The sequence below is a fragment of the Eptatretus burgeri genome, chromosome 9, assembly GCF_056783735.1.
Source record: "Eptatretus burgeri isolate ZD-2024b chromosome 9, Ebu_testis_v1, whole genome shotgun sequence".
Taxonomy (NCBI): domain Eukaryota; kingdom Metazoa; phylum Chordata; class Myxini; order Myxiniformes; family Myxinidae; genus Eptatretus; species Eptatretus burgeri.
The window spans coordinates 6122130-6147877 of record NC_140969.1 but is presented as its reverse complement, the minus strand read 5'-3'; the positions used below and the strand labels follow the sequence as shown (position 1 = coordinate 6147877).

General features: G+C 44.0%; 1 protein-coding gene and 1 long non-coding RNA gene across 2 annotated transcripts in view; both read left to right on the top strand.

Moving 5' to 3' along the window:
* The window catches only part of PMVK (phosphomevalonate kinase), a 52736-nt gene extending 42004 nt beyond the window's left edge, over positions 1-10732 (top strand). Inside the window, exons 4-6 of the mRNA XM_085893984.1 lie at positions 2822-2980; positions 6929-7058; positions 8140-10732. Coding sequence (XP_085750110.1) covers positions 2822-2980; positions 6929-7058; positions 8140-8282 — 432 coding nt within the window. The 3' untranslated portion in view covers positions 8283-10732. The remainder of the gene's footprint in view (positions 1-2821; positions 2981-6928; positions 7059-8139) is intronic.
* Positions 10733-22193: 11461 nt separating this feature from the next.
* Positions 22194-24908, top strand: LOC147019464 (uncharacterized). Its single transcript, XR_015062013.1, has 3 exons — positions 22194-22367; positions 23545-23662; positions 24807-24908. It is a non-coding gene; the product is annotated as an uncharacterized LOC147019464 (long non-coding RNA).
* The last annotated feature ends 840 nt before the right edge of the window (positions 24909-25748 follow it).

Below are 25748 nucleotides of genomic sequence, written 5' to 3'. Positions count from 1 at the left end.
CCCTCTCATTTGCTCAAGGTCATCTGCCATCTGCTTGGAAATCAACAAACATTACTGCCCTGTATAAAAGGTGCAAAAACAGATCCCTGCAACTACAGACCAATCAGCATTCTCCCAATCATCAGCAAGGTTATGGAATCCATCATCGCTTCAGACATTTAATTCTTCCTCTTCTCCAATGGCTTGATTTCCGATCATCAATTTGGTTTCAGACCAGGTCACTCTACTCTGGATATGCTGCTTCTGCCCTCCCAACAATGGATGGAAGTCCTCAATGTCAGACATGAAATCATAGCCATATCCCTCGACATATCACTGTCTAGCACCCTGCCGTGCTCACCAAACTCTCTTCCTGTGGTATCCAAGGCCACCTCCACTCATGGCTCAGACTTCCTCTCCTGTTGCAGCCAACGTGTAGCCCTAAATGGAGTTCTCTCATCCCCTCTTCCTGTCCAGGGTGGAGTTGCTTTAGGAAGTGTTCTGGGCCCTCTTCTTTTTCAGGTTTTCATCAATGATCTCTCTGACTCTGGAAAATCCTCTTTTTCTCTCTGCTGATGACTCCACCCTCTGCCAGACCACCTGTCATCTCCCAGACCGGCAAGAAGCAGCTTCTTCGCTCTCTTCAGATCTGGATAAAATCACAAACTGGTCCAACAAGTGGAATATGTCTTTCAATCCTGACAAGTCTCACACTCTCACTATGTCTCTCCCAAATGACCGCCTGGAACACCTCTCCCTCTCCCCCAATCTACCTTCTCAACAATCCTCTTGAAGAAGTCCTTTTTTAAGCTTCTGGGTCTCACTATCTGCCATGATCTTTCCTGGGAAAGCCACATTTCTAACCTGGCCTCCAAAGTCAGTTGCCGACTAGGAATCCTCCGTCGTGCAAAGTCCTTCCTCGGCCCACCTGAGCTCCTGAGCACATACAAATCTTTCGTCCACAGCCTGATGGAGTACTGCTTTCCCCTCTGGGCTGGTGCTCCTGCCTCACATCTTTCTCGGCTTCACATTGTGGAAACCAAGGCATTTCGGATCATCGGTATCTCCTGCGATGAGGCTGAGTCTTTGGGCCTCTCACTCCCTCACCGCAGTCAGGTCGGTGGTCTTTCTGTCTTCTACCGTCTCTTCTCTGGTCTCGCCCCCCAACCCCTCACCTCCCCCACCACCCCCCCCCCCCCCGCGGCGCATACAATGAAAAGCTTGTGAAAGTGATTGTCTGTCAGTCTATTAATGTTGAGGAACGATTTCATTATTCTTCAATATGATTTCATATTTTGAACTGCAGAACGAATCTGCTTGTTTGCACTTCCAAAAACCTGCAGTTTAGCAGGACTGTACTTTTGGCTTTGAATTTGAAAATCCAGGTACGGCCTCTTGTTCCACGCATGCACGCATGCGCGCGCACACACACCGTGGTAAAGCCAATTGCTTCAATCCGCTGATCTGGCAGCCACAATAAAGAATATAAATCATTCCAAACGGGAAACATACTGTTTTTAAGACGTCATAAAAGACACAACAGCAAGCACGGAGAATCAATGTCTTGTGTTCGGTAAGGTGGTGTACCGATCAACATCGGTAAAACTCCGAATAAATGTGTGTTTGTTTGTTTTTTAAGTTAATAGCTGGTGATCACAACGGCAGGTTGAGTGGGTGGGGGAAACTAGATTTAATAAATATATAATTATATACAAGAGAATAAAATCGAAGGCACTTCACACCAGACTTGTTCAGAGACTGGGAGGGAAACGAGAAACCCAGGTGAGACCTTGGATGATGTAGAGACGTCAAAGCAGGCACGATGAACCAATGACGACGATAGGCAGGCAGGACGATGAAGCAGGGAGACGAGCACAGAACACTTCTCAGGCGAGGAAACTTTTCTGCTTTCCTCGTCGATCTCCCTCTGCAGCTCTCAGTGCACTCAACACCCCACCCCCCTCGCGAGGCGACCCAAAACTCCACCGTTCTCTCTCTTTGCCAAAGCCTCACCTCGGCACCTTGCCCTGTGTTTACAGGAGGCTGCAGGTACGATTCCTTAACCTTAAACACTAATTAATTGTTTCAACACACCACCCTCCGTATGGTGCACATTTAAACAAGACAATCCTTAAGCTACATTTCCCTGCTTATTTACATTGATACCCAAACACGGAACATACTACTCTGTACAATTCTATCTGTTCTCAGGTAATGTATATCTCCCCCCTAACAAATGTAACAATATTTTCCAGTGACCAAACCCTCATAGTGGAGCTTGTACATGTGATATGGAGGATGCAGACATCAGTGTTTGTGGGAATTAATTGCAAGGATATTCGTGGATAATTGAGTGCTTTAAAAGAAAGTCATCGAAGTGTCACCAAAGATTTAACCAACCTTTATATCGCATACAAATAGTTTATCAGACTATTATAACATTATAACACAACACAAAATGCCAAAGATGATTTTTTTTCTCAGGAATCAAATAAATAATTTGTTTTCAATCAAATTCAACCCCATTTGCTGTTGTGGTACCAGGAGCCATTTTCCACATCAGCTATTGCCATACCTCTCCTGACCGAGAAGATGCCTACCACAAACCATCCTTCCGATCTGTGGTCTACAAAGAGATCTGGATTTTTGTTCAGTGTTGTTGATGATTGTGTTTTTCCATTGCACAAAACCTGTGTAAATAATCCCAGGGAGCCAGGAAGTAATGGAGTTGTTTGCGTTGCTTCTTTCTTTGCTGCGATACTGCTGACATTGTGCTTGGAATTGAGGTTTGTACATTGTGACCTTGAACAACAATTTATTTCATGTTCCATATTTGTTCCAGAATCATGGCCTCAATCTGGATCGCCTGATGGATTGCAGTAACTACAAAGAGTTTCATCGTGCTGACATGGTGCACTGGGGCGAGATGCAGCGGAAGCAAGATCCTGGTTGTTTCTGCCGTATTGCCATTGCGAATGCAGACCCTTCATGCCTGATCTGGGTAATCAGCCTGTCCCGGTCATTTGGAAGATAACACAATCAAGCATCGTATGCCTTTGGCTTCATTCAAATGGTCTGTTTAGTTTTCTTTTGTTACAGATACAACGCACAGTGCCTTCAGAAAGTATTCACACTCCTTGACTTTTTCACATTGTTGTGTTTCATCCTGAATTTAAAATGGGTTAAATTTAAAAAATTTTTGTCACCGATCCACACAAAATATCCCATAATGACAAAGTGAAACTATGTTTTTAGAAATTTTTACAAATTTATTGAAAATGAAATACAGAAATGTCTAATTTATTTCCATAAGTACTCAGCCCCCTCAGTCAATACTTTGTAGAAGTGCCTTTGATAGCGATCACAGCTTCGACTCTTCTTGGGGATGTTTGTATCAGCTTTGTACATCTTGATAGATTTGGGGATTTTCTCCCATTCTTCCTTGCAGATTTGCTCAAGCTCTGTCAAGTTGGATGGGGAGTATTAGTGAACAGCAATCTTCAAGTCTTTTCACAGATTCTCAATATGATTCATGTCTGGCCTTTGGCTGGGCCACTCAAAGACTTTCACGTTCTTCTTTTTTGAAGCCATTCCATTGTTGCTTGGGGTCGTCCTGTTGGAATGTAAATCTTCGCCAAAATCTAAGGCCCTGTTCTTTGTTGCACGGTCCGCAAGCCACTGGCAGCCCTCGTGGCCTCAAGTGCGGCCCCTGATGTGTGGCCGACAATTACACAAATGTGAAAATTGTCTCTCTTCATCCACCATAAATGCTCTCAAATTGACCCAATGGTTTCAAATGAGTGTTCCAGCGTGAAGCATAAAAGTAATCTAACTACATCAGGATATGGTTGCAGTGCACAAACAATTACGCTTGCAGCACAGTAAACTACAACAAAGAAGAGTATGTGGAGGCGTGGCCTCATAGCAGTCATTATGGAGTCATGCCAGAGGTGTGGTGGTTCTCACACTGATGTCTTATCGGCAAAAGTGTCCCCCTCGAAACCAATCGTGAAGATCACTGGTGTCGGGTCTTTCGCACTCTGAAGCAGGTTCTCCTCAAGGATTTGCCTGGATTTGGCTTCCTTCATTGTTCCCTCTATCCTTGCATGTCTCCCAGACCCTTCCGCTGAAAAACATCTCCACAGCATGACGCTGCCACCCCGAAGCTTCACGGTAGAGATGGTGTTGGATGGGTGATGAGCTGTGTGTGGTTTCTGCCAGACGTAGCGCGTCGCATTCAGGCCAAACAGTTCAATATTCATCTCGTCAGACCACAGAATCTTTTGCCTCATGCTCTCAAAATCTTTCACGTACTTTTTTGCAAACTCTTGGCATGCTGTCACGTGCCTTTTTCTCATGAGTGGCTTCCATCTGGCCACTCTCCCATAAAACCTAGATTTGTGAAGTGCTGTCGAGATTGTGCCCTTCCGGTATGTTCTCCCTTCTCAACTAATGAACTCTGTAGTTCTGTCAGAGTGGTCATTGGGTTCTTGGTCACCTCCCTGACCAAGTTCCTTTTCCCCAGTTGCTCAGTTTGGTTGGACGGCCAGCTCAATGATGATTCTTGGTAGTTCCATATTATTTCCTAATGATGGAGCTCACTGTGCTCTTGGGAACTTTCATCACTCTAGAAATTGTTTTACACCCTTCCCCAGATCCATGCCTCCTCACAATTCCATCTCGGAGCTCGATGGACAGTTCCCTGGACTTCTTGTTGGAGTTTCTGCTCTGACATGCACTGTCATTTGTGTGACCTTACATAGAAAGGTGTGTTTTCCTCCTAAATCATGTCCAATCAATTGAATTGGCCACAGGTGGACTCCATTCAAGTTATGGAAACATCTCAAGGATGATCAAGGCAGATTGCATGCACCTGAGCTCAATTTGGAGTGCCATAGCAAAGGGGTTTGAATACTTATTGACTCAAGGCATTTCAGCTTTTCATATTTAATTGATTTATAAAAATTTCTGAAAAAAAAATTCCATTTCGACATTATGGTGTATTTTTTGTAGATCAGTGACAAAAAACATCTCAGTGTATTTCATTTTGAATTCAGACTCTAACACAACAAAATGTGAAAAAGTCAAGGGGTGTGAATCCTTTCTGAAGGTACTGTACTTTCAATCACTCACTGATTTAACTTAACATATAGTAAGTTGCCATCCTGATGCTACCATCCAGATTTCTTGTTGGATCATCGGGGCGATGGATCTTGCACCATGTTTTTATCAAAAGGTGGATTGCTTTTATGATGTTGATGTGCTTGTGTTGAGAACTGGGTGTAATCCTCGAGATGGTCCTGTGCACGGGATGGTTCTGTGACATTGGGAAGCGTTCTATATCGGGTCATGTGTTAACGTTGTGATCAAATCAAGCTTTCTCAGTTGGGATGGGATAATACAGCATATGGTTTCTCGATACGTATGTTTTCTCTTCCCTGTGTATCTAGCAGTTGGAATTATGTTCATTCCCTTCACATGGAGTTGCTGTAGCCGCAGACATTTTGTGTTTTGCATTATTTTTGCAATCGAATATGGCTGTGGGTTATGGAAATGACTTCTAGACATGATCCCGTTACCATGACCCCCGTTATATGCAAGTGACCATCTGTTGTATTGTTTGTCTCTGATCCCAGGTATATTAATTTTTTTGTGTGTTGAACATTTATTTATTTTTAGAGATTTGTTGTTGCGATGTGGAATCGGTCGTTGACGGTTGATCATTCGATGAGATCGTCAAGGGGGAGATAGAGGGACCGTTATGGATCCTTTTAAAGAGAATCGGTATGTTAAAAGGGGTAATCACAATGATGTAACTTGTCCCCCCCCCACCCTGAATCCCCAGGAATATGATTTTTAAAATTACTATTTTATTGCCCACAACCACCAATTTTTAACTTGTTTCGTCCAGGTTCAGGATTCCATAGAAGTCGGACAAATAAGGACTTCTCCAAGTACAATCCCCGTACGTCAGTGTTTTCATATTTAAAGAGGCTGCATATATTAACAACAAATAACTCTTGTAATGTTGTATTCTTTTTTTAAATGCTAATTCAGTTTTCATTGCCAATTGTGAATCACAAAAATTGACTTCAGCAGCCTTGGTTGATATTTTTAAGTCAAAACATACATTATGAGCTTTCAAAAATAAAAATAGGACCGCTCATCCTGAAGCTCACCTAGATCAGGAGCAACAGTCACTCAAACCCTCCACACCCCTTCAACCCTGATTTTTCTTTAATTTTTTTTATGTCATGAACAAACTTTGGTACATTACAGGTAATGAAGGTTGTGGTCAAGTTTCATCAAGATTGTGTGTAGTTTCAGAGAAGAGAGAGCAAATTCCGATTTTGTGGGGTCAACCCCTCCCCCCTCCCCCAATGACCCCCTTCATGAGCGCAGTTTTTGATGTGGTCAATACACCGTTCGGCATCAGATATGAAGCTTGTGGCCAAGTTTCATCAAAATCGTGTGATTGGTTCAAGCGATAATGACAAGTGTTTACGGACTGATTCAGTCACCTACGGACACAGCCTGGTGTTGGCTTAGTGGTTAGGGTGGTGGCTTGGGATCCTGGAGTCCTAAATTAATACACCAGGGGGTTGACTCAGCCTGTCATCCTTCTGAGGTCAGCGAAATCAGTACCAGTTCCAGTGTGTGTACTGGTAGAGGGGCACTGCATCAGCGACACAGTTGCGCTTCAAGAAATGATAGCTACCCCGGCAGCTAAGCTGCCATACGACCACCACCACCTACGGACACTGCTCGATCGCATAGGCTCATCTGACGAAAGTCCAGGTGAGCTAATAATGTCTACTGCTCAACCACACTCCCCCAACACTCTCGTACTGTAGTTCATCTCCATGAAGTTCTCTTTTTGGGTGAAGGGATGGTTTATTAAAATGTTGAACAAAGGTTGATGTTTAATTTATTCCTTTTCCTCCTGCAGCTTGTGAGTGATACTCGCCGCATGTCAGACATGGTGTGGTTGCGAGACCACTTTGGTGATGTGATTGAGACGGTGCGAGTCACTGCCATGGAGGCAACGCGCAAAAGTCGTGGATGGAAGTTCACTGCTGGTGTGTGTTTTATACTCTCAATAATCGTTTTTCTCATTGGGAAAACAAGGAACACAGAGGAGTCATTCCATATGATAGCTTTCCTCAAATCCTCAGTGATATAAGAGGGGCAGTCAATAAGTAACCTTAACATGGTGATATAAATTTGAGAATGTAATGTGTGTCGTTGCAGACGACGTATCTAATATCTATGGGTAAGAGTCATGATTTGCCTGTTTTAGATCTGGCAACATTGAGCGTATGACGTCAGTGGAGCAGTTCCAAGATGGCGGCTCCCTTAGAACCATGCACAAGGGAGGAGCAACGTTCTCTCTTCCGTTTCTTGGGAAGTGAGGGTGTGAATCCCAGTGAAATCCATCACAGAATGAAGATGCAATATGGTGACGCATGTTTATCACTTCAGCAGGTGTACGACTGGGACAGGAAGCTTAATAGTGGAGTGTCCAGTCTGGCTGACGCTGTTCACTCGGGCCGGCCTCACACCGCTGGGACACCAGAAATGGTTGCAGGAGTTGAGCGCATGCTAATGGAAAACTGTCGCATTACGCTGGATGAAGTGGTCTCCGAATTTAACATTAGCCATGGTTCAGCACACCATATCATTCACAACGTGCTGGGGTTCTGCAAAGTGTCTGCAAGGTGGGTGCTCAGACAACTCACACCCGAACTCAAAGGACTCCACTTTTAAACTTCCTGTCCCATTCGTACACCTACTGCAGCGATGAACATGCATCACCATATTGCATGTTCCTTTTGCGATGGATTTCACTGGGATCCACACCCTCACTTCCCAAGAAACGGACGACATAACGTTGCTCTTCCCTGGTGCATGCTTCTCAGGGAGCCGCCATCTTGGAACTGCTCGACTGACGTCATACACTCAATGTTGCCAGATCTAAAACAAGCAAAACATGACTCTTACCCATAGATATATCATTTGTCATCTACAGCGACACATGTTACATTCTCAAATTTATATCACCATTTTAAGATTACTTATTGACTGCCCCTCATATCTTATTTAAAATCATGTGTTCATTTTGAAAAACATCTCTAATTTTATTTATTTTGTCCCTTTTAGGGATAGATGATGCTGAATCAGAATGTGGCCTCGACACTGTTGTCAGCTGGGACTGGATCATCGCCAATGACTCGAGTCCTGTCGACCTGGACCGGATTATTGACCCCTTGGTGGACCACATACAATCCAAACTAAAATCGTGATATCATATTTATACACTATCTGTTTAAATTTTTAATCCACAATTCACTTTAATCATTTCAATTCTATGCTCCTTGGCTAATACAATATATTGATTCTTGAGGAAAATGCCAGGGGCCGAGAAAAGGACCCTTTGCATGGTATGTGCCATATGGCAGACAATAGAAATGAAAGAACATTCCATGGCTTGTGGAAAATACCAGATAATAGAAAATGAAGAACATTCAAAAAATCTCGTGTGAACGCTATACTTACTATACTACCCTTGTGTTCTTAGGAGGAACCAAGTAACGCTTGAGAAAAGTTCATATTAAGGGGCGCCCTACATATACCGGTTAAAACCCGTCAGTACATAAAGTTTGTTTTGCTTATTGAAAACGAAAACACATTAGATAACACGTGCATGTGCATGTGTGTGATTAATTTGTTTTTAAAAATTGGCACCCCTTTATTACCCCCCCCCCCCAAATATGACTGCACGAGCACCGTGAGCCCAATGAGGTGTATCTCGAGCACGAGAGGCAAGTACGCACCTTGGTTACCTATGTCGAAAGGGGAGCTCGGCACAATTTGGGGTGTTCGCTCTTGGCAGGAGAGGAATGCATGGGGTGATGGTAGAAGGTGTTGACCAACTCCTTTAACCTTGTCGCTGGTTTTTATCACAGGGGACTCCCTGGCCTACATCTCCAACTACGCCCCGTCCTTAAGCATGTCGTATACAAGTTCGGAATCATGAGCTCTCGGCCTCAGGTGTGTGCCAAGTCGGGTGGCCATGATAACTTTCTGTGGGAAATTAGACTGAGAAAAATGGGGAAGAAAGGAGGTTTTTGTCACTGCATCAGGAAGCGTTGATTCAAGCCCCAATTGTCCAGCATCGTTGTGGGAAATGTTCGTTCATTACAAAACAAAATTGGCGAAGTACGTGCAAATTTCCGATTTCTCACGTGTACAGAGAAGCATGCCACCTTTGTTGCACGGAGACCTGGCTTCATTCTGGAATACCACATCGTACAATGGATCTGGAGAATCATCGTAATGTGAGAGGAGATAGAGCAGAGGCTTCTGGAAAATCCCGTACAGGTGTTGTATGTATGTGCGCAAAAACTCCAAATGGTGTATTAACTGGTCAGTGAAGGACAATGTAGGTACTCCAGATTACTAATTGCTTGTTACTGGGCTTCGACCTTTTATTTACCTCGGGAATTAAATCAGGTTTTTGTTTCTGGTCGTGCACATTTCACCACAATCCAAGATAATAGCAAGATAATGGAACACCGCTTCTAGGGTGCACCATCTTGACGCTTCATCACCTGATTCAGCCAACATTATGTTCAGAGATTTTAATCAGTGCAGTTTGATACCATGTGATCAACGTACAGCAACATACACGGAATGGATTTACACCGCTCCAACATTACTCGTGTGTATTCATCGAAGGCTTGTCCACAGTTGTGAAACTAAGATCACAATAAGATTATTTTGCTTCCATCTTATTCACAGAAACTGAAAAGATGAGAAGCGGTTATTAAGGAACAGTGTTTGGAGCAAGGATATCACCGATAAGCTGTGGTCATGTTTTGATTCTTCAGGTTTGTGTGTATTCATGGATTTTTCTGAGCCGGTGGATGTGTGAGTGACAGTTATCTGTGAGTACATCAGGTTCTGGGTTGATTCTGGCATCCCTCATAAAGGTGTCAAAACTTATCTGAGTAATCAGCCATGGTTTACCAAGGAGCTGAAAGGCTAAGTTAGTAAAAGAGGGAGCCTTTTTCCATGGAGGTTGGTCTCAAGTGAAGGATATTCGGAAATAAATAAATGGGCAAGTTAAAGTCGAAGGCACCTTTACATGAAAGTTAGAACGGAATGTTAAACAAAATAATTCCCGCATTGCTTGGCAGAAAATGCAAACTGATTGGATACAAGAACAAATCAATGAGGCTGTAGCAAACTGTAGTAAAGACTTTGTTGATAATCTGATTTTATTGTAGATTTGATCTTCACCATTTCAAATTTGAGAATGATTATATTGTGTAAATGTTAAAGGATTAGATTCAAGACTCGGATGAGAGTGTTGCAGTGAATGTTGATGAGGTTCGTCATGTATTTGCTGAGACAAAGGTAAACGAGGCCACTGGCCCGGATGGTATTTCAAATAAGGTTTTGAAACTGTGTCGTCATAAACTTGCCCCATTGTTTACATGTATTTATCAATCAACCTCGATAATGGTGTCGTTCCCCCAAAATTGGAAATCTTCAATCATCATTCCAGTTTAGTTACCAAAAGTAGGAAAACCCGGTGAGTTCAATGATTACCATCCAGGAACCTTGACCTCTATTGTAACGAAGTGTTTTGGAAGGTTGTTCTTGAAATTTTTGATCAGTCAATTAGGATTGTTTGACCAATCCCAATTTGTATACGTATCAGAGTAATAAAGGTGTCGAAGATACTGTGCTTGTTTATCTCCAAACGCTGCACCATCATTGAGATTTTAGAAACTCCAAGTTTATTGATTTCTCCAGTGCCATCAACATCATATACAAGCAAAATACAAAAGGAAGCTTTGTGCCTCTGCATGCTTCCAAATATCCAAAAAAATGGTCTTACCCCACAGATTACACATGTGTGTGCTCAGATCTGCACGATTCTCGTCATGGAGGACGGTAGTACACCATACAGCTTGCAGCTGTTGGTCACATGCTGATGCTGTGAGTCGCATGGGAACACAACTGTGCTGCTGATGCAGCCCCCTGTTTCCTGATGGGCTGATGCAGTGCCCCCTGTTTCCATTCAGCTGGTACTCATTTTGCCAACCTCAGAAGGATGACAACCCCAGCTGGTTGTATATCAACTGCCAACAGGTGCTCAAACTCAATTCTTGAGGATCTGTAATTGGCCATTTTAACTATCAAGCTAACACCAGGCTGGTAGGAAGGAATGACAATCCCACAATGCAACACCACAATCCTTTTCTGGATTGCCATCATGACATGTTTTGACATTTTTGTAACAATTGTATGAAGATGTCTATGCTGGAGGTAGCTGAAGATTTATCATCCTGGTCGGTGTGATTTGGATTTTATTTGTTGTGGGATTGAGATGATAAAATGTCAAAAGCGAGCAGAAGCATAAGGGTGTTTACAATCTCCTGATGACTCGGTATGCTTTTCACAATATTTAATTAATTTTCTTCACCTTGAAATCATGAGGAGATATGTCTTGTGATTTGACATTGAAAGTGGTTGTCAAGATTTTCCATATTATCCAAAATTTAGTCCATTTAAGTTTCATTCTCGAGTGGGATTTTACAACTTTTCCATTGTAATCAATGAATAAAAACACTTAATAAAACATCCCAAAGTTACACCTTCCCATCCTTTTAATGATATATAATCATTGGGATTAAGTAAGGTATTCCAAAGTAACCATTTCCAAGCACCATGTTTTGCTGCATCTCAAGAACTTCAAGTCAGCTGACCGCGTTACACAAACTCAACCGGTATCAATCCCCACCGACCCAAAGGTGTTGATGAAAAAGATCTTGACAGGATATTCACAATGGGATATTCAACACATCTGGATATCATAAAGCTCGTCATCGTTCGTATGTAGTTCGTGGCTGCTGGTTAGCATGTTATAGTGTTGTGGGCCGGGTTTCGGTGGCGATAAACGACCACTAGGTGGAGCAGTAGAGCCGTCTCCCAACGAACACCCGGAAATTATAGGTCATCAACCCGGATAACTCCGGAGTCGACGGGTCACTTAAGGGCCGTGGACGCCAATATTTTAACCGCGTGGCGTCGGGTTAATTGTCTCGATCTCCTATATACCTAAATAACCATGCAGTCTAGCTACCGGGAAACCACACCCTCGGCCGACTTTGTCCGGACCGAGTCGCTGTTACCGACTCGGATCCGGCATAACCGAGCGAGAGTTACCAAAGCCGCGCCTGTCCAATGACAACTTACGGCACTGACGGCCTCACTAATTCTCAATACGCATCGTGCTGGGTCAATGGGAGAAAGGACAGAAAACGAGCCGGTACATTTAACAGGGGATTTATTTTACAAACAATAATTGGGGAGGGGAGCACACAAAGAGCAGAGTTATCCGAATAAGCAGGCAATTTATAATGAAAGGAAAATACTTAACAGTTCCACTTAACAGACTGGTGCCACACACACACACACACACACACACACACACACACACACACACACACACACACACACACACACACACACACACACACACACACACACACACACACACACACACACACACACACAGAAAGAAATGGTGGCTGCGGCCTTTATTTGTACCTGCCCGCCTCGTGCGGTCTGGTCGAGCTTGTCCGGTGGCGGGACTCGAACCCGCCACCAACAATGCAGCACCAGGGACCAAGAACGACGCACCGGACGCCAACCAGCACGGGAACGGACCAGCCGGGACGAGCACCCGCGAGTAGACCGCCAGCAGGCAAGACGAGGCTTCTTCTCTTTCCTCCTTCTCTCGATCACCACGGGGCGAACCTTCCCTTTACGACGGGGTGAACCTTATTTTCTCCCCGGGGCGAACCTTCTTGCTTTTTCTCGACGGCTCGCCACCTCCTCCACCTCCCCCTTCCCCGCAGGTCGAGGGCACCGCTCTGAGTGACTCGCCTCTGGATTGGACGAGGCGTTGGCGGACGACTCGTGGTCAGCTCTCATTGGTCGGGCCGAACACTGCATCTGGCTGGGCGGGGCTGCCCCTGAGGTGGTCAACCCCCCCTGATTGGCTGGGCGCGCGTGCGATGCTCGCCCTTTGCTCATTGGCTGGAGGAAACGCTCTCTGCCCCTCCTCGGAGCGGAGCCTCAATCCAAAGCGATGGAGGCTCCGCCCACACCCTCAGCCAAAAACACGTGGGCATTGGCGACCGGGTTGAGTGTGGGACGCTGTTGTTGTTGATGTAAAAACCTAACTAAAAAATAACTCGCAGCGCACACATGTAATTCCTGTTAGACATAGGGAATGGATTCCAACTATACACATACTTATCGAAATAACTGAACTACGGGGACTCTGGCTGTTTGTGTGCAAAAGGTTTCCAAATCCGTAACAATTGCAAGGACATGGCCAAACTGGTGTCACTGATGCAGTGCCCCCTGTAGTTTAGAGCAGGAATTTGTAATTTGTTCATGGTGTGACTGATAACTCACCGACTGAACGTAAAGTCACCGTGGGATCTTTAATATCCAACAAGTTTTGCTGATAGGACACCCAGTTTAACGTCCATCCGAGGGACGGCACACCCATTGATGCCTTGCCCTGCCTGTGCAACACCAGGATGACCGTTTATCACTGGGTCGAGGATCGAAAGCTGACAAGACAGCTCAGGGGTGTGTGTGTGCACATACCTCTCAGCTATCCTCCCAGCCATTAATAAAGTTCCGATATTGGATATTGAAATTATCAAACTCAAATACACAATTTGTTGTGTGTCTGTTTGTGTGTTTTTGACCACAATACATTCAGTGGTTACTTATCCAATCTCAACCAAACTTGACAGGAGGACCGAGGGTCACACGATGGAGGTTGCAGTGAATTCCTTTGCCCCGCTCCCCAAGGGGGTTTTCCTCGGGTGAAATTCATGTTGAGGTGTGTGCCGTGTTATGATCGCTAATCGTGGTATTTTAACCTGGGCCGCTTTCAACAACAAAAGCAACTGGCGCTCGTTGGAACGCATATCATGCAATATAATTGGCTCTTAACCTGGGGACGGGGGGGGGCAGTGGCAAATCCAGGGGGGTTTCCTGGTTGCCCGGAACCCCCCCCCCAACAAAAAAAAATTTACCATTACAGTGGCAAACCCAGGGGTTCCCTGGTCACCCAGAACTCCTAGAATGTCATATAGTTGCTCGTATGTCATACAGGCACTTCCATCACACAGGTAGGTCTCACTAGTCATGATATTTAAGATTGAAACTTGAAGTTGATTGAATTCAAGCTATTTTATTTTTAGTTCTGCATTTAAATATTAAATTAACTTTTTTATCTTTTTGCACAATACATGCATATCAAAGAATATGTGAATGTGCATTTATTTGAAAGCTGCAATAAAGTTTTCATAACGTTCATATGACTTAGATTTTCTGTTATTTGGAAACCCCCCCTGCCCAATTCCTGGATTTGCCCCTGCGGGGCGTGAGTAATTTCCAGAGGGGGCGCGAGCCCGGAGTAAAAAGTTGGAATTTCTCTAATTATTTTTGGAATTCTCTGGACAAGTGTTTGCATCATATCGTGATGAACATAAAAAAAACAAAAGTATCGCCTTTAATAATTTTCGTTTTCTCTTCGCAACGTGGCCGACCATTTTCTGTATTAAAATTAATTTTAAAATTCAACATTTATTTAAATGTAATATTAAAATTGATATTTTAATTTGAATATTAAAAAAAAAAATTTGACCCTTATCTCTCAATGGTGAAGAATCACTTTAAAAATTAAATAATTCTCGTATCCAGATCCGGATTCATATCTTCACCAAAATCTCATCAGTTCGTCCTTGTCACACACCCAACCCGTCCACAAAGATTCATCCGGATCGTTCCACAAGTTTCTGAGATATACTGCACACAAACAGATAGAAAGGGGTGAAAACATCACCTCCTTCACCTTCCATGGAGGAGGTGATAATGAGGAAAGTACAACATGGGAACGATCCCGGTAAATAATGAATCTCAAAACAAGCAGTGTGTGCATTGATGTCCAGGTGCCAAGTTTGGGGGAGTTTGATTTTATTATGTGCGTACAGAGCGTGCTGAGAGGTTCGGTGTGATCGGTTGGTTCGTACATGGTAAGGGAAGTCTGGTTAGACTCGTCGTGTGGATTAATGATGGTAAACCATTTATTGTACATCAACGTTTTAAAATATAACCCCATTCTCCCCCCCCCCACCACGTAATTTTTTTAATTTAAAAGTTGTATTTTATCAACTGAATGTTGATTCTGGTGTCTTGGAAACCAGATCTCGTTTCTGTGACGTCAGTACTTTATTCCAACGGCCACCGTGACGTCACAATGTCCATTGGTTCATTCGTTTTGGTCGCAGCGGTTGACGAGTGATCTGATCCATCTTGTTTACCTTTGAACTGAACGTAAAACCCGCCGTTTCGTTTGTTTTCTGAACGATATGAAAGATCAAATGAACGAGGAGAAGGATATCGGGAGGGAACCCTTCGGGCGCCCATCAACATCCAATAATCGGTCCAAGTGAGTGTTCGTTGGTGTTTGAGAGTCTCCCTCGGGTCAACTGTCGTTCATTGACGCCTTGTGTTTGCTGAAGTGACGTGAACAGGTTTTGTGGAACCTTTTGTATCCCTTTGTAATAACATATGAAAGTTTAAATAACGAACAATGATTATAATTATCCGATATATTATTTCTGTTAACGTCTGCGTGGAATTTAACGTTTCTCCTCCGAAACTGCCGGACGGATTGTCGCCACTTTCGGCGTGCGGGTTCTCCGTGGTCCAATGCACAGCACGGACGATGTGACATCGCGACACACGGACAGGTTTGGGATTTTTTTTTAGCGATTTTCTAATTTTTGCATTCGTTTGCACAGCGACGTGTGACGTCACCGGTGAGAGGCGTAATGACGCCATGACATCATCGGTCAATCGCTGACGTCATCACGTCTGTCGTCGTCTGTGTGTCTGTCTGTGTGTCTGTCCAGAGCATAACTCCGTGGACTTTGATCCGATCTTGATGAAACATGGTTATGTGTTCGATATCAATGTCTGGTTGTGTTTTCCTGGATGAGGACGTGCTACGCCCAAAAAATAGCCATTTTTAGGGGGTAGTCGGATTAAAAATCTATCTTCTCTTGGGGAATTGACTGAATGGAACGGGTTCTTCGGTATTTGAATAGCAAAATGAATTATCTAAAACTTGCCGTTGTCTGATTTTTCATTTTCGTCCCAAGGTCAAGGTCACAAGGTCAAAAATTTTGACATAAAAATCATACGACCGCCCAAACTTTGAGAGCTGAGATGACAATATTTTTTTGCATAATCTTGAGGTCATTCCCCACCTAAAGTCTTGAAACCATTTTGCTCTATCTCGAACACCTTGCCCGTGGTGCCCCCTTCAAGTTTGTTTTTACGCTGATTTCATCAAAGTATGGATAATCCGAGGAGTGCGAAATTCCGTGTACCTGATATGACGTTATATTGTTCCTGGAAGGTTCCAGAGGAAGTTTTGCACCGAAGGACATAATCCTTGACCTTTGACCTTTAAAGGCCACAAAGGTCAAATTTTCAAAGTTGTGGGAATCGAACTGGGTGTTCGACTTTCTTTGACGAACTAACTCCAATCAGCTATAGCACGTATCCTGTTTCCTTATTTTAATCTCCACAACATTAGTTTGTGACCTTTAAATGTTATGCAAAGGTCAAATTTTGAAAGTTGTTGAACCAAACCAGGTTTTCGACATTTTGCAGCTAATAACCTGTCGCCTGTACCACATCGTGTTGATCATTTTTAAAACTTGGTCCAAAATGATCACATTGTCTCATCCTTGACTTCTGAAACAATCTTCATCGTCAAATACCGCTCGTGAACCATCGTCGTCTTCAGACTTGTTCGTGTTATTATTGTTTTGTAATAACATTATCGCACTCACAGAGAAATAAACAGAGACAGACGACATGTGATGAGCATTTTCAATTTCGTCACAACAACCATATGTTGGGAACCATTTCATCGGCTTGATGAGTGCCCAACCTCCTCCTAGGTTGAAGTTTCTTGTGCCATAATTACTTATTTCTTTATTCTGATGTTGTCCGTGCCTGGTTGGCCGCATCATTTTCTGGGGGCACGCTGTCCCTCTGATGCGGTGTCCCCTCTTACCAGTGTGGTGGTACTCATTTTGTCGACCTCAGAATAATGACAGGTTCAATCAACCTTACCTCTAACGTGGTGTTAAATCAACGGCCCAACAGGGCTTGAACTCAACACCCTATAAGATCTGAAGCGAGTTATGTCAAACATGAACCCAACACCAGACCGAGTGCGATGAAGGTAACTCGTTATTATCCCCCATTCCCCTCCTCTACCCCAGACATCGTTCTCCGAATGGTTCCATGTTCCCTTAACCAGAGCTTGGGTATCAGATCGGATCAGATTATTGTTTAAATAAATAATGTGAGATGCTTGTTGGAACACAAACATTCAAGATGGAAGGCCTGAGTTCACGTTTTATTGGTTTTTTTTGGGATACACTGTCAAGACTCGTATAAGAGCTCACACACATTATGTACAACAAGGGGAGCAGGAGACAAGAGGGGCGGGAGGAGGAAGGACGAAACAGTGAGGAAGAGAAACATGAGATCTGTGGATGGGAGAGGGATAGGGTGGGGTCCATGGGGTAAACAAGATGGACACTGCAGGGAATGTCAAGAAGGAAAGGAGGGACTTTGATGGAGGTGGGTTTGGGGTCGATGAACGGGGGCACAAAAGATGATGGTTTTGAATAGGGGAAGAAGAGACGTTGTGGTGTACATCTGTTTATGAAGAGTGGGATTGAAGTGAGTGGGAGTTTGTTCCAAAGGTGGGGAAAAAGAAAGGAATGAAAGAGTGAAGGTGAGCAGTGATTCTTGATGTTGGTAGTTTTACCAGAAGGGGCTTCCTGGTTTACCTTGAGTACCCTGCGGAAATATGTGGGAGGGGGACGTATCTCAAACGGAGCAAGGGGGCGAGGCCGGTGAGGAGAGCAGTCCTCCATCAGGCTGTGGACGAAATCTTTGTGTGTGGTCAGAAGCTCAGGTGTGTCAAGGTCAGACTTTGCACGACGGAGGATGCCCAGTCGGCAACTGGCTTTGGAGGCGAGGTTGGGAATGTGGCTTTTCCTGGAAAGATCATGGCAGATAGTGAGACCCAGAAGCTTGAATGAAAGGACTTCTTGAAGAGGATTGTTGAGAAGGTCGATTGGGGGTGGGGAGGTGTCCCAGACAGTCCTTTAGGAGAGACATTTTGAGAGTGTGAGATTTGTCCGGATTGAAAGCCATGTTCCACGTGTTGGACCAGTTTGTGATTTTACCCAGATCTGCAGTGAGTGAAGAGGCTGCGGCTTGCCGGTCTGAGGGATGACAGATGGTACTGCAGAGGGTGGAGTCATCAGCAAAGATATAGACAGGATTTTCCAGATAGTCGGAGAGATCATCGATGAAAACCTGAAAAAGAACAGGGCCCACCGGCCCACAACATTACTTTGAGGAACTCCACCCTGGACAGGAAGAGGAGATGAGGAACTCCATTAAGGGCCACACGGTGACTGCAACATGAGAGGAAGTCTGCGAGCCATGAGTAGAGATGTCATTGGACACCAAAGGAAGAGAGTTTGGTGAGCAGGGCAGGGCAGGGTGCCAGACTGTATCGACGGCACACGAAATGGTGAGGGAAATGGCCCTGATTCCATCCATGTCTGGCATTGAGGATATTCATCCATTGTTGGGAAAGCAGAAGCAGCACATCCAGGGGTAGAGTGACCTGGTCTCGATCCAAAAAGATCTCCATCTCGAATGACACTCCGAAGAGCACGTACCTCCACCACGTAATGCCTGATCAACGAGAACATATCGTTCCCAATAAATATTTGAAATATCCTGCCATTCAGGACTGTATCGTTTTTGGCCAAATCAATGGTGAAGAATTACTTCAAAAATCAAATAACTCTCGTATTCAGATCCGCATTCGGAACTTGACCAAAATCGAATCAATTTGTCCTTGCGACACACCCAACCCGTCCACCAAGTTTCGTCCGAATCCTTGAACAACATTTTGAGATATCGTGCTCTATATCGGTTTTGCCCCATCTCTCAATGATGAAGAATCACTGAAGAAATCAAATAACTCTCGTATCCAGATTCGGAACTTCACTAAAATCTCATCAGTTCGTCCTTGTCACACACCCAACCCGTCCACCAAGTTTCGTCCGGATCGTTCCACAACTTTCTGAGATATACTGCACACAAACAGATAGAAAGCGGTGAAAACATCACCTCCTTCACCTTCCATGGAGGAGGTGATAATGAGGAAAGTACAACATGGGAACGATCCCGGTAAATAATGAATCTCAAAACAAGCAGTGTGTGCATTGATGTCCAGGTGCCAAGTTTGGGGGGAGTTTGATTTTATTATGTACGTACAGAGCGTGCTGAGAGGTTCGGTGTGATCGGTCGGTTCGTACATGGTAAGGGAAGTCTGGTTAGACTCGTCGTGTGGATTAATGATGGTTAACCATTTATTGTACATCAACGTTTTAAAATATAACCCCATTCTCCCCCCCCCCACCACGTAATTTTTTTATTTTAAAGTTGTATTTTATCAACTGAATGTTGATTCTGGTGTCTTGGAAACCACTGATCTGTTTCTGTGACGTCAGTACTTTATTCCAACGGCCACCGTGACGTCACAATGTCCATTGGTTCATTCGTTTTGGTCGCAGCGGTTGACGAGTGATCTGATCCATCTTGTTTACCTTTGAACTGAACGTAAAACCCGCCGTTTCGTTTGTTTTCTGAACGATATGAAAGATCAAATGAACGAGGAGAAGGATATCGGGAGGGAACCCTTCGGGCGCCCATCAACATCCAATAATCGGTCCAAGTGAGTGTTCGTTGGTGTTTGAGAGTCTCCCTCGGGTCAACTGTCGTTCATTGACGCCTTGTGTTTGCTGAAGTGACGTGAACAGGTTTTGTGGAACCTTTTGTATCCCTTTGTAATAACATATGAAAGTTTAAATAACGAACAATGATTATAATTATCCGATATATTATTTCTGTTAACGTCTGCCCGGAATTTAACGTTTCTCCTCCGAAACTGCCGGACGGATTGTCGCCACTTTCGGCGTGCGGGTTCTCCGTGGTCCAATGCACAGCACGGACGATGTGACATCGCGACACACGGACAGGTTTGGGATTTTTTTTTAGCGATTTTCTAATTTTTGCATTCGTTTGCACGGCGACGTGTGACGTCACCGGTGAGAGGCGTAATGACGCCATGACATCATCGGTCAATCGTTGACGTCATTACGTCTGTGGTCGACAGACCGTCACCGCTGGCGTCTGCGATGTAAAACCCTCTCTGCACGAGCTGACTTCCTCACAAGGTGAATTTGACACAACAAATGTAACAATAAACATTTTATATCAAGTAATTCGATAAATCACCTTGTGAACACTGGAGAGATTGACGTGCCAACGAAGCCTCACTTCAGAAACCGTGCAGAGCGCGGGTTTGGCTCGTATATTTTTTATTTTCGGAGTCGAGGCTCATGGAAGAGCGAAAACAATGAACAGATCGGGATGTAACAGGACAACCGGAACCGCAGAGAGAGAGGGAAACACCAACTTCAGAGATGAAGGCAAAGATGGAGGGAGGTTTGGACAAGCAATGGGTGCGGGGAGGAATCAGGTGGACAACATGGACATGGGAGATACAGGGGGGTACAACATGGACAGGGGGGGGACAACATGGACGGGGGGACAACATGGACATGCGAGATACAGGGGGACAACATGGACGGGGGGACAACATGGACACAGGGGATGCATGGGGAGGACGACAACATGGACGGGTTGGGATGCATGGGGGGGACAACATGGACCGGGGGGACAACATGGATGGGGGGGTGGGGACAACATGGACACAGGGGATGCATGCGTTGAACTGCACCGACCCCCCAATCATCGGTCCAGATGTGAACTCCACCGACCCCCACCCCCCCCCCCTCCCCCCTCCTGGATGTGACTTCAACAAGGTGTTTGCCCAAGAAGGAAAAACCCATTTGGAAGAGGGGGGATATTATTATTGGTTCACAAGTGCCAGCCAGAGTGACAACTATATTCGTTCATTGACGCCTTGTGTTTGCTGAAGTGACGTGAACAGGTTTTGTGGAACGTTTTGTATCCCTTTGTAATAACATATGAAAGTTTAAATAACGAACAAGGATTATAAGTTTTTTTTTTATATGTAGTTGAGGCTCATGCAAGAGCAAGGATTGTGAAGAAAGTAGATGCATGGTGTGGGGAGGTTGTTTGTTGGTCTATTCGGGGAGCGGGGGAGAGAGAGAGAGAGAGAGAGAGAGAGAGAGAGAGAGACAGAGAGACAGACACAGAGAGAGAGACACACAGAGACACAGAGACACAGAGACAGAGACACAGAGACAGAGACAGAGAGACAGAGAGAGAGACAGAGACAGAGAGACAGAGAGACGCAGAGAGAGAGAGAGAGAGAGAGAGAGAGAGAGAGAGAGAGAGAGAGAGAGAGAGAGAGAGAGAGAGAGAGAGAGAGAGACAGAGAGACAGAGAGACAGAGAGACAGAACAAAAAAAACAAACAAACAAACAAAGCGAGATTGATCAGGATTGACAGACATATTCCAAGTGTTTCACCAGCTTGTGAATTTTTTCATGGTCTGAATCGAGGGAACAGGCTGCATCATGCCTTTCTCAAGGGTTTGGGATGTCTCGACACAGGGTGGACTCATCAGCAAATAGATAAAGAGGATTTCCCGTAGTCAATCAGGTCATTGATGAAGATCAGGAATCGGACTGGGCCCCGAACACTACCTTGGGCACACCAGCCATGACGGGGAGAGTAGTTGAAAGGATTCTGTTCAGTGGAGGAAGTCAGTAAGCCATGTGTGGAGTTCGCCTGAGATGCCATGACATCCATTGCATGATGTGATTATTATAATGATGTGAGTCTGATCAAGAGAACATTCTCCATGAAATAGCTTGATTGGGATTGGTGGTGAAATTTTCATATTAATGAAAAAGTTTAAGGAGGAAAATTAAACTTGTTAAGAAAAAAAAAATTGATCGTTGAAGGGATTTCCTCGTTTTGAAGTGTTCACGGTCCTTGGTGTACAAGTGAATGTGGAGTTCAGGAAGGTTCATGGTGACCCTTTCAGAATACACCTTTAAATGGTGAAATTAATATCTGTGTTTGTTTTATCCAGGCTGGCTTCACGAGAAAGACGATCAAATGGGCAAAAGAAATACGCTTCCTCTTTCCAGAAGAGACGAACTCCACGGATCTCCAGGGTACAATTTATAAAATATATATGTATATATATATATATATATATATATATATATATATATATATATATATATATATATATATATATATATATATATATTGCTGTGTCTTGATGTTATTCATTATTTACTTTTTAAAAGGTAATTTCATTTGTTTAATCTCTTGGGGTGACTTGGGGACCCGTTCGTCCACTGGCCCAAATTTTCATTGTTCTTCATGACCTTGGACGTTATTGCTCATCTGAACAACAACAACAACAACAACAACAACAACAGGTTTCCCAGCCGAGAATCTTTGGAACCCGAATAACAATAAAAATAATAATTACAAGTCTTAAGGGTCTTGGGGGATCTTAAAGGGTCTTAAAAGGTCGAAGGGGTCTCAGCAGTCTGAAGGGTCAAAAGGTACATTACAAAGGTACGTAATTAATTAATAAACTACATAATTAATCGAGAAAAAATGCATCACACGCACACACATGGACACGCACACGCGCGCACACACACACTCACACACGCACGCGCACACATGCACACATACACACAGGCCCTAAGAGACAAAACACTTTGTAACACATCGGTGATTGAATAAGAACAGTTTCTCTCTGCAATCGCTGGAAGTTCCTGTCGGGTTTCCTACATCCAGGAGGGAACAGTTTTTATTTCCTTAGTCTTTAATAAGGTGCAACCACTTTGGTCTTACAAGCCCTAAATTGCATCTCAACAATCAGTAAATGGGAAATGTGGGATTTGTTTTGTTCATCAGCCTTCGTACATAGATAGGCTCGGAGTATGATCAGGGGATGGGAAGAAATCCCCCCCTCCCACCCTCCAAACTGGAGTCAGGCCGTTGGATCGACCAGTCAGCACGGCACACCTCATGTTCCGAACATCAGACCAACGTGACCACACCACTTGATTCACTCAACCTGTGTTCAGCTCATGAATGGGTTAAGATGTTGAAGGTTAATGAAAGGAAAGTATCAAACAAAACACTACATCAGTGTATAAGTACCATGAAAGGGAACCGAAGTTAAACCGTTTTTATCATGTTGTTGGTTTCGATCATCTTACACCTTGTTTTGAATGATTTAAAACACAATACACCTCAAAAAAAGGAAACCACATCAAAACACATCGCAAAATGTTCTTGTGTAACGTGTTGTCATGTCTTCTCCAGGGAACTCAGACAACAACTTGGCAGTCTGAATGTTTGAGTGCAATGAAGAAGAACTTTGGATCATTAAACGCCTCTAATGTTTCCACCAGAAATGGTGCGAATGCACCATCAGACTCAGGTAGGTGTCATGGCTTCTTTGTTGCTAGTTGACGTATCCACACACCTGTGTTTTTTTTATACATGTAGTCAGGCTCTTGGATGAAGTACAACACAGAACAGATCAAGATGCAACAACAACAAAACGACCAGCAGGAGGAGAATGGGGGCATATCAACGGCAGTGTGGAGAGATAAAATAGACAGAAACGCACAAAGTAGGGAGGCGGGTAACGATGAGTATGGGAGAACGCAAGGGGTGGACAAGATGGACACAGAAACAAAATTTGGAGAAAGGGTGGGGGGGGTGTGGGTGTGGGACAACACCTGTGAATTAGACTGGTGGAGGTCGTGGTGGGCCCACGGTGACACTGTTGGCTGATGGCCAGTCACACCCATGTTTATGTGATTAATGGGGTAAAGAAGGATTTCGGGATGGTGACACATGATAATTTATTGTGACTATTTCTCCCCTTCTTGCATACTTTTTGGTAAAACCATCCCAACAACCTTTCACATCGGCCTGATGTTGGCTTCATGGTTAAGTTGCTTGGCTTATGATCTTGTTGGGTTGTTGAATTAACACCAGGGAGGGTAGATTCAGCCTGTCATCCTTCCAAGGTCGGCACAATGAGTGCCAGAATGCTGGTATACTGTGTCGGAGTGGCGACCCATCCAGGATTGTGTCCAATAGCCAAGGAGACTGCTTCGGCAGCACCAACACTCTGCACAGAGTATGTTCCCAATGGATGGATGGATCCTTCCAAGGTTGGCAAAATGAGTCCCAGTGTGCTGTTCCAGGGGAATGACATCCGTAGTACAGCTGTGCCTCCAGAGAATGATGCAGCCAAGCATCGACAAGCTGCATACAAATAAATAAATAATCCCTTCACATTAAAAAAAAACTTCTAATTACTTGTGAAAACATGACTGACAGGGGGACCTCTTACACTTTCATCATGAAGCTGTCACCCCAGATTCAAACATCACGTGATGTTTTATTATTCACCTTTACCCTCGAGAACAGGAAGACGTGCATGCAAGATCTCTGTATTTGGTTCACTCATTGAATGACATGATATATGTGCTGATGAAGAAATGTAATTTGAAAGATATTTTGTTTTAAATAATGAAAATGTTTTTATCCCCCGCTGACATGTTTTAAAGTGTCAGATGAGCAAACAGAGATTTTGGATTTTGGGCCCACCCCTGTTGAAGACTCACGTTTTGCTCAAGGCAGCCGTCCACATCCCCTCAAGTACAATGAGGTGGGATGTTTTTCATTCATGTTTCAGAAGTTAACGTGTGAATTTTATTTCCCGTTTTTCTCCACTCCATCATCGATCTTTCAATACTTTTTTTTTGGATATACAGAGTCAAGGCTTGTGGAAGAGCTCGAACACAGAACGAATCAGGTTGCAACATAACAAAAGGAACAGCAGAAGGAGAATATAGAAATACCATCAGCAGGGCAAAGGGAGAAAATAGATGGAGACGGACAAACAAGGGATTGGGGGAACGATGAAGGGTAAGGGACAACACAAGGGGACAACAGCTCTCTTGAAGACCTGGAGGTTAGAATGAGATTGAAAAGAACGTGAAAGTTGGTTCCACTCACACTAATTGACGCATGTACACACCTGTGTTTTTTTTGTACATGTCCTCAAGCTCTTGGAAGAGCGAGACACACAGAACAGATCACGTGTACACACACACACACACACACACACACACACACACACACACACACACACACACACACACACACACACACACACACACACACACGCACGCACGCACGCACGCACCTTAGCTATTTATCGTAAAAGATAGTGGTTGATGGAAAGGCGTGTGATCGTGGTGAGGGACAGAAGTGGTTGTGTTTGAGCGTACATGCAGGGCCGGATTTATTTAATTGTGGGCCGTCGGCCAAACCTTATCAGTGCCACCCCCCTCCCCCCCCCAAAAAAAACATTAATATATATGTATAGATATGTATATATATATATATATATATATATATATATATATATATATATATATATATATATATCAATATCATAACATTGTAATGTATAAAAATGAATTACAACATAATGTAACACATCA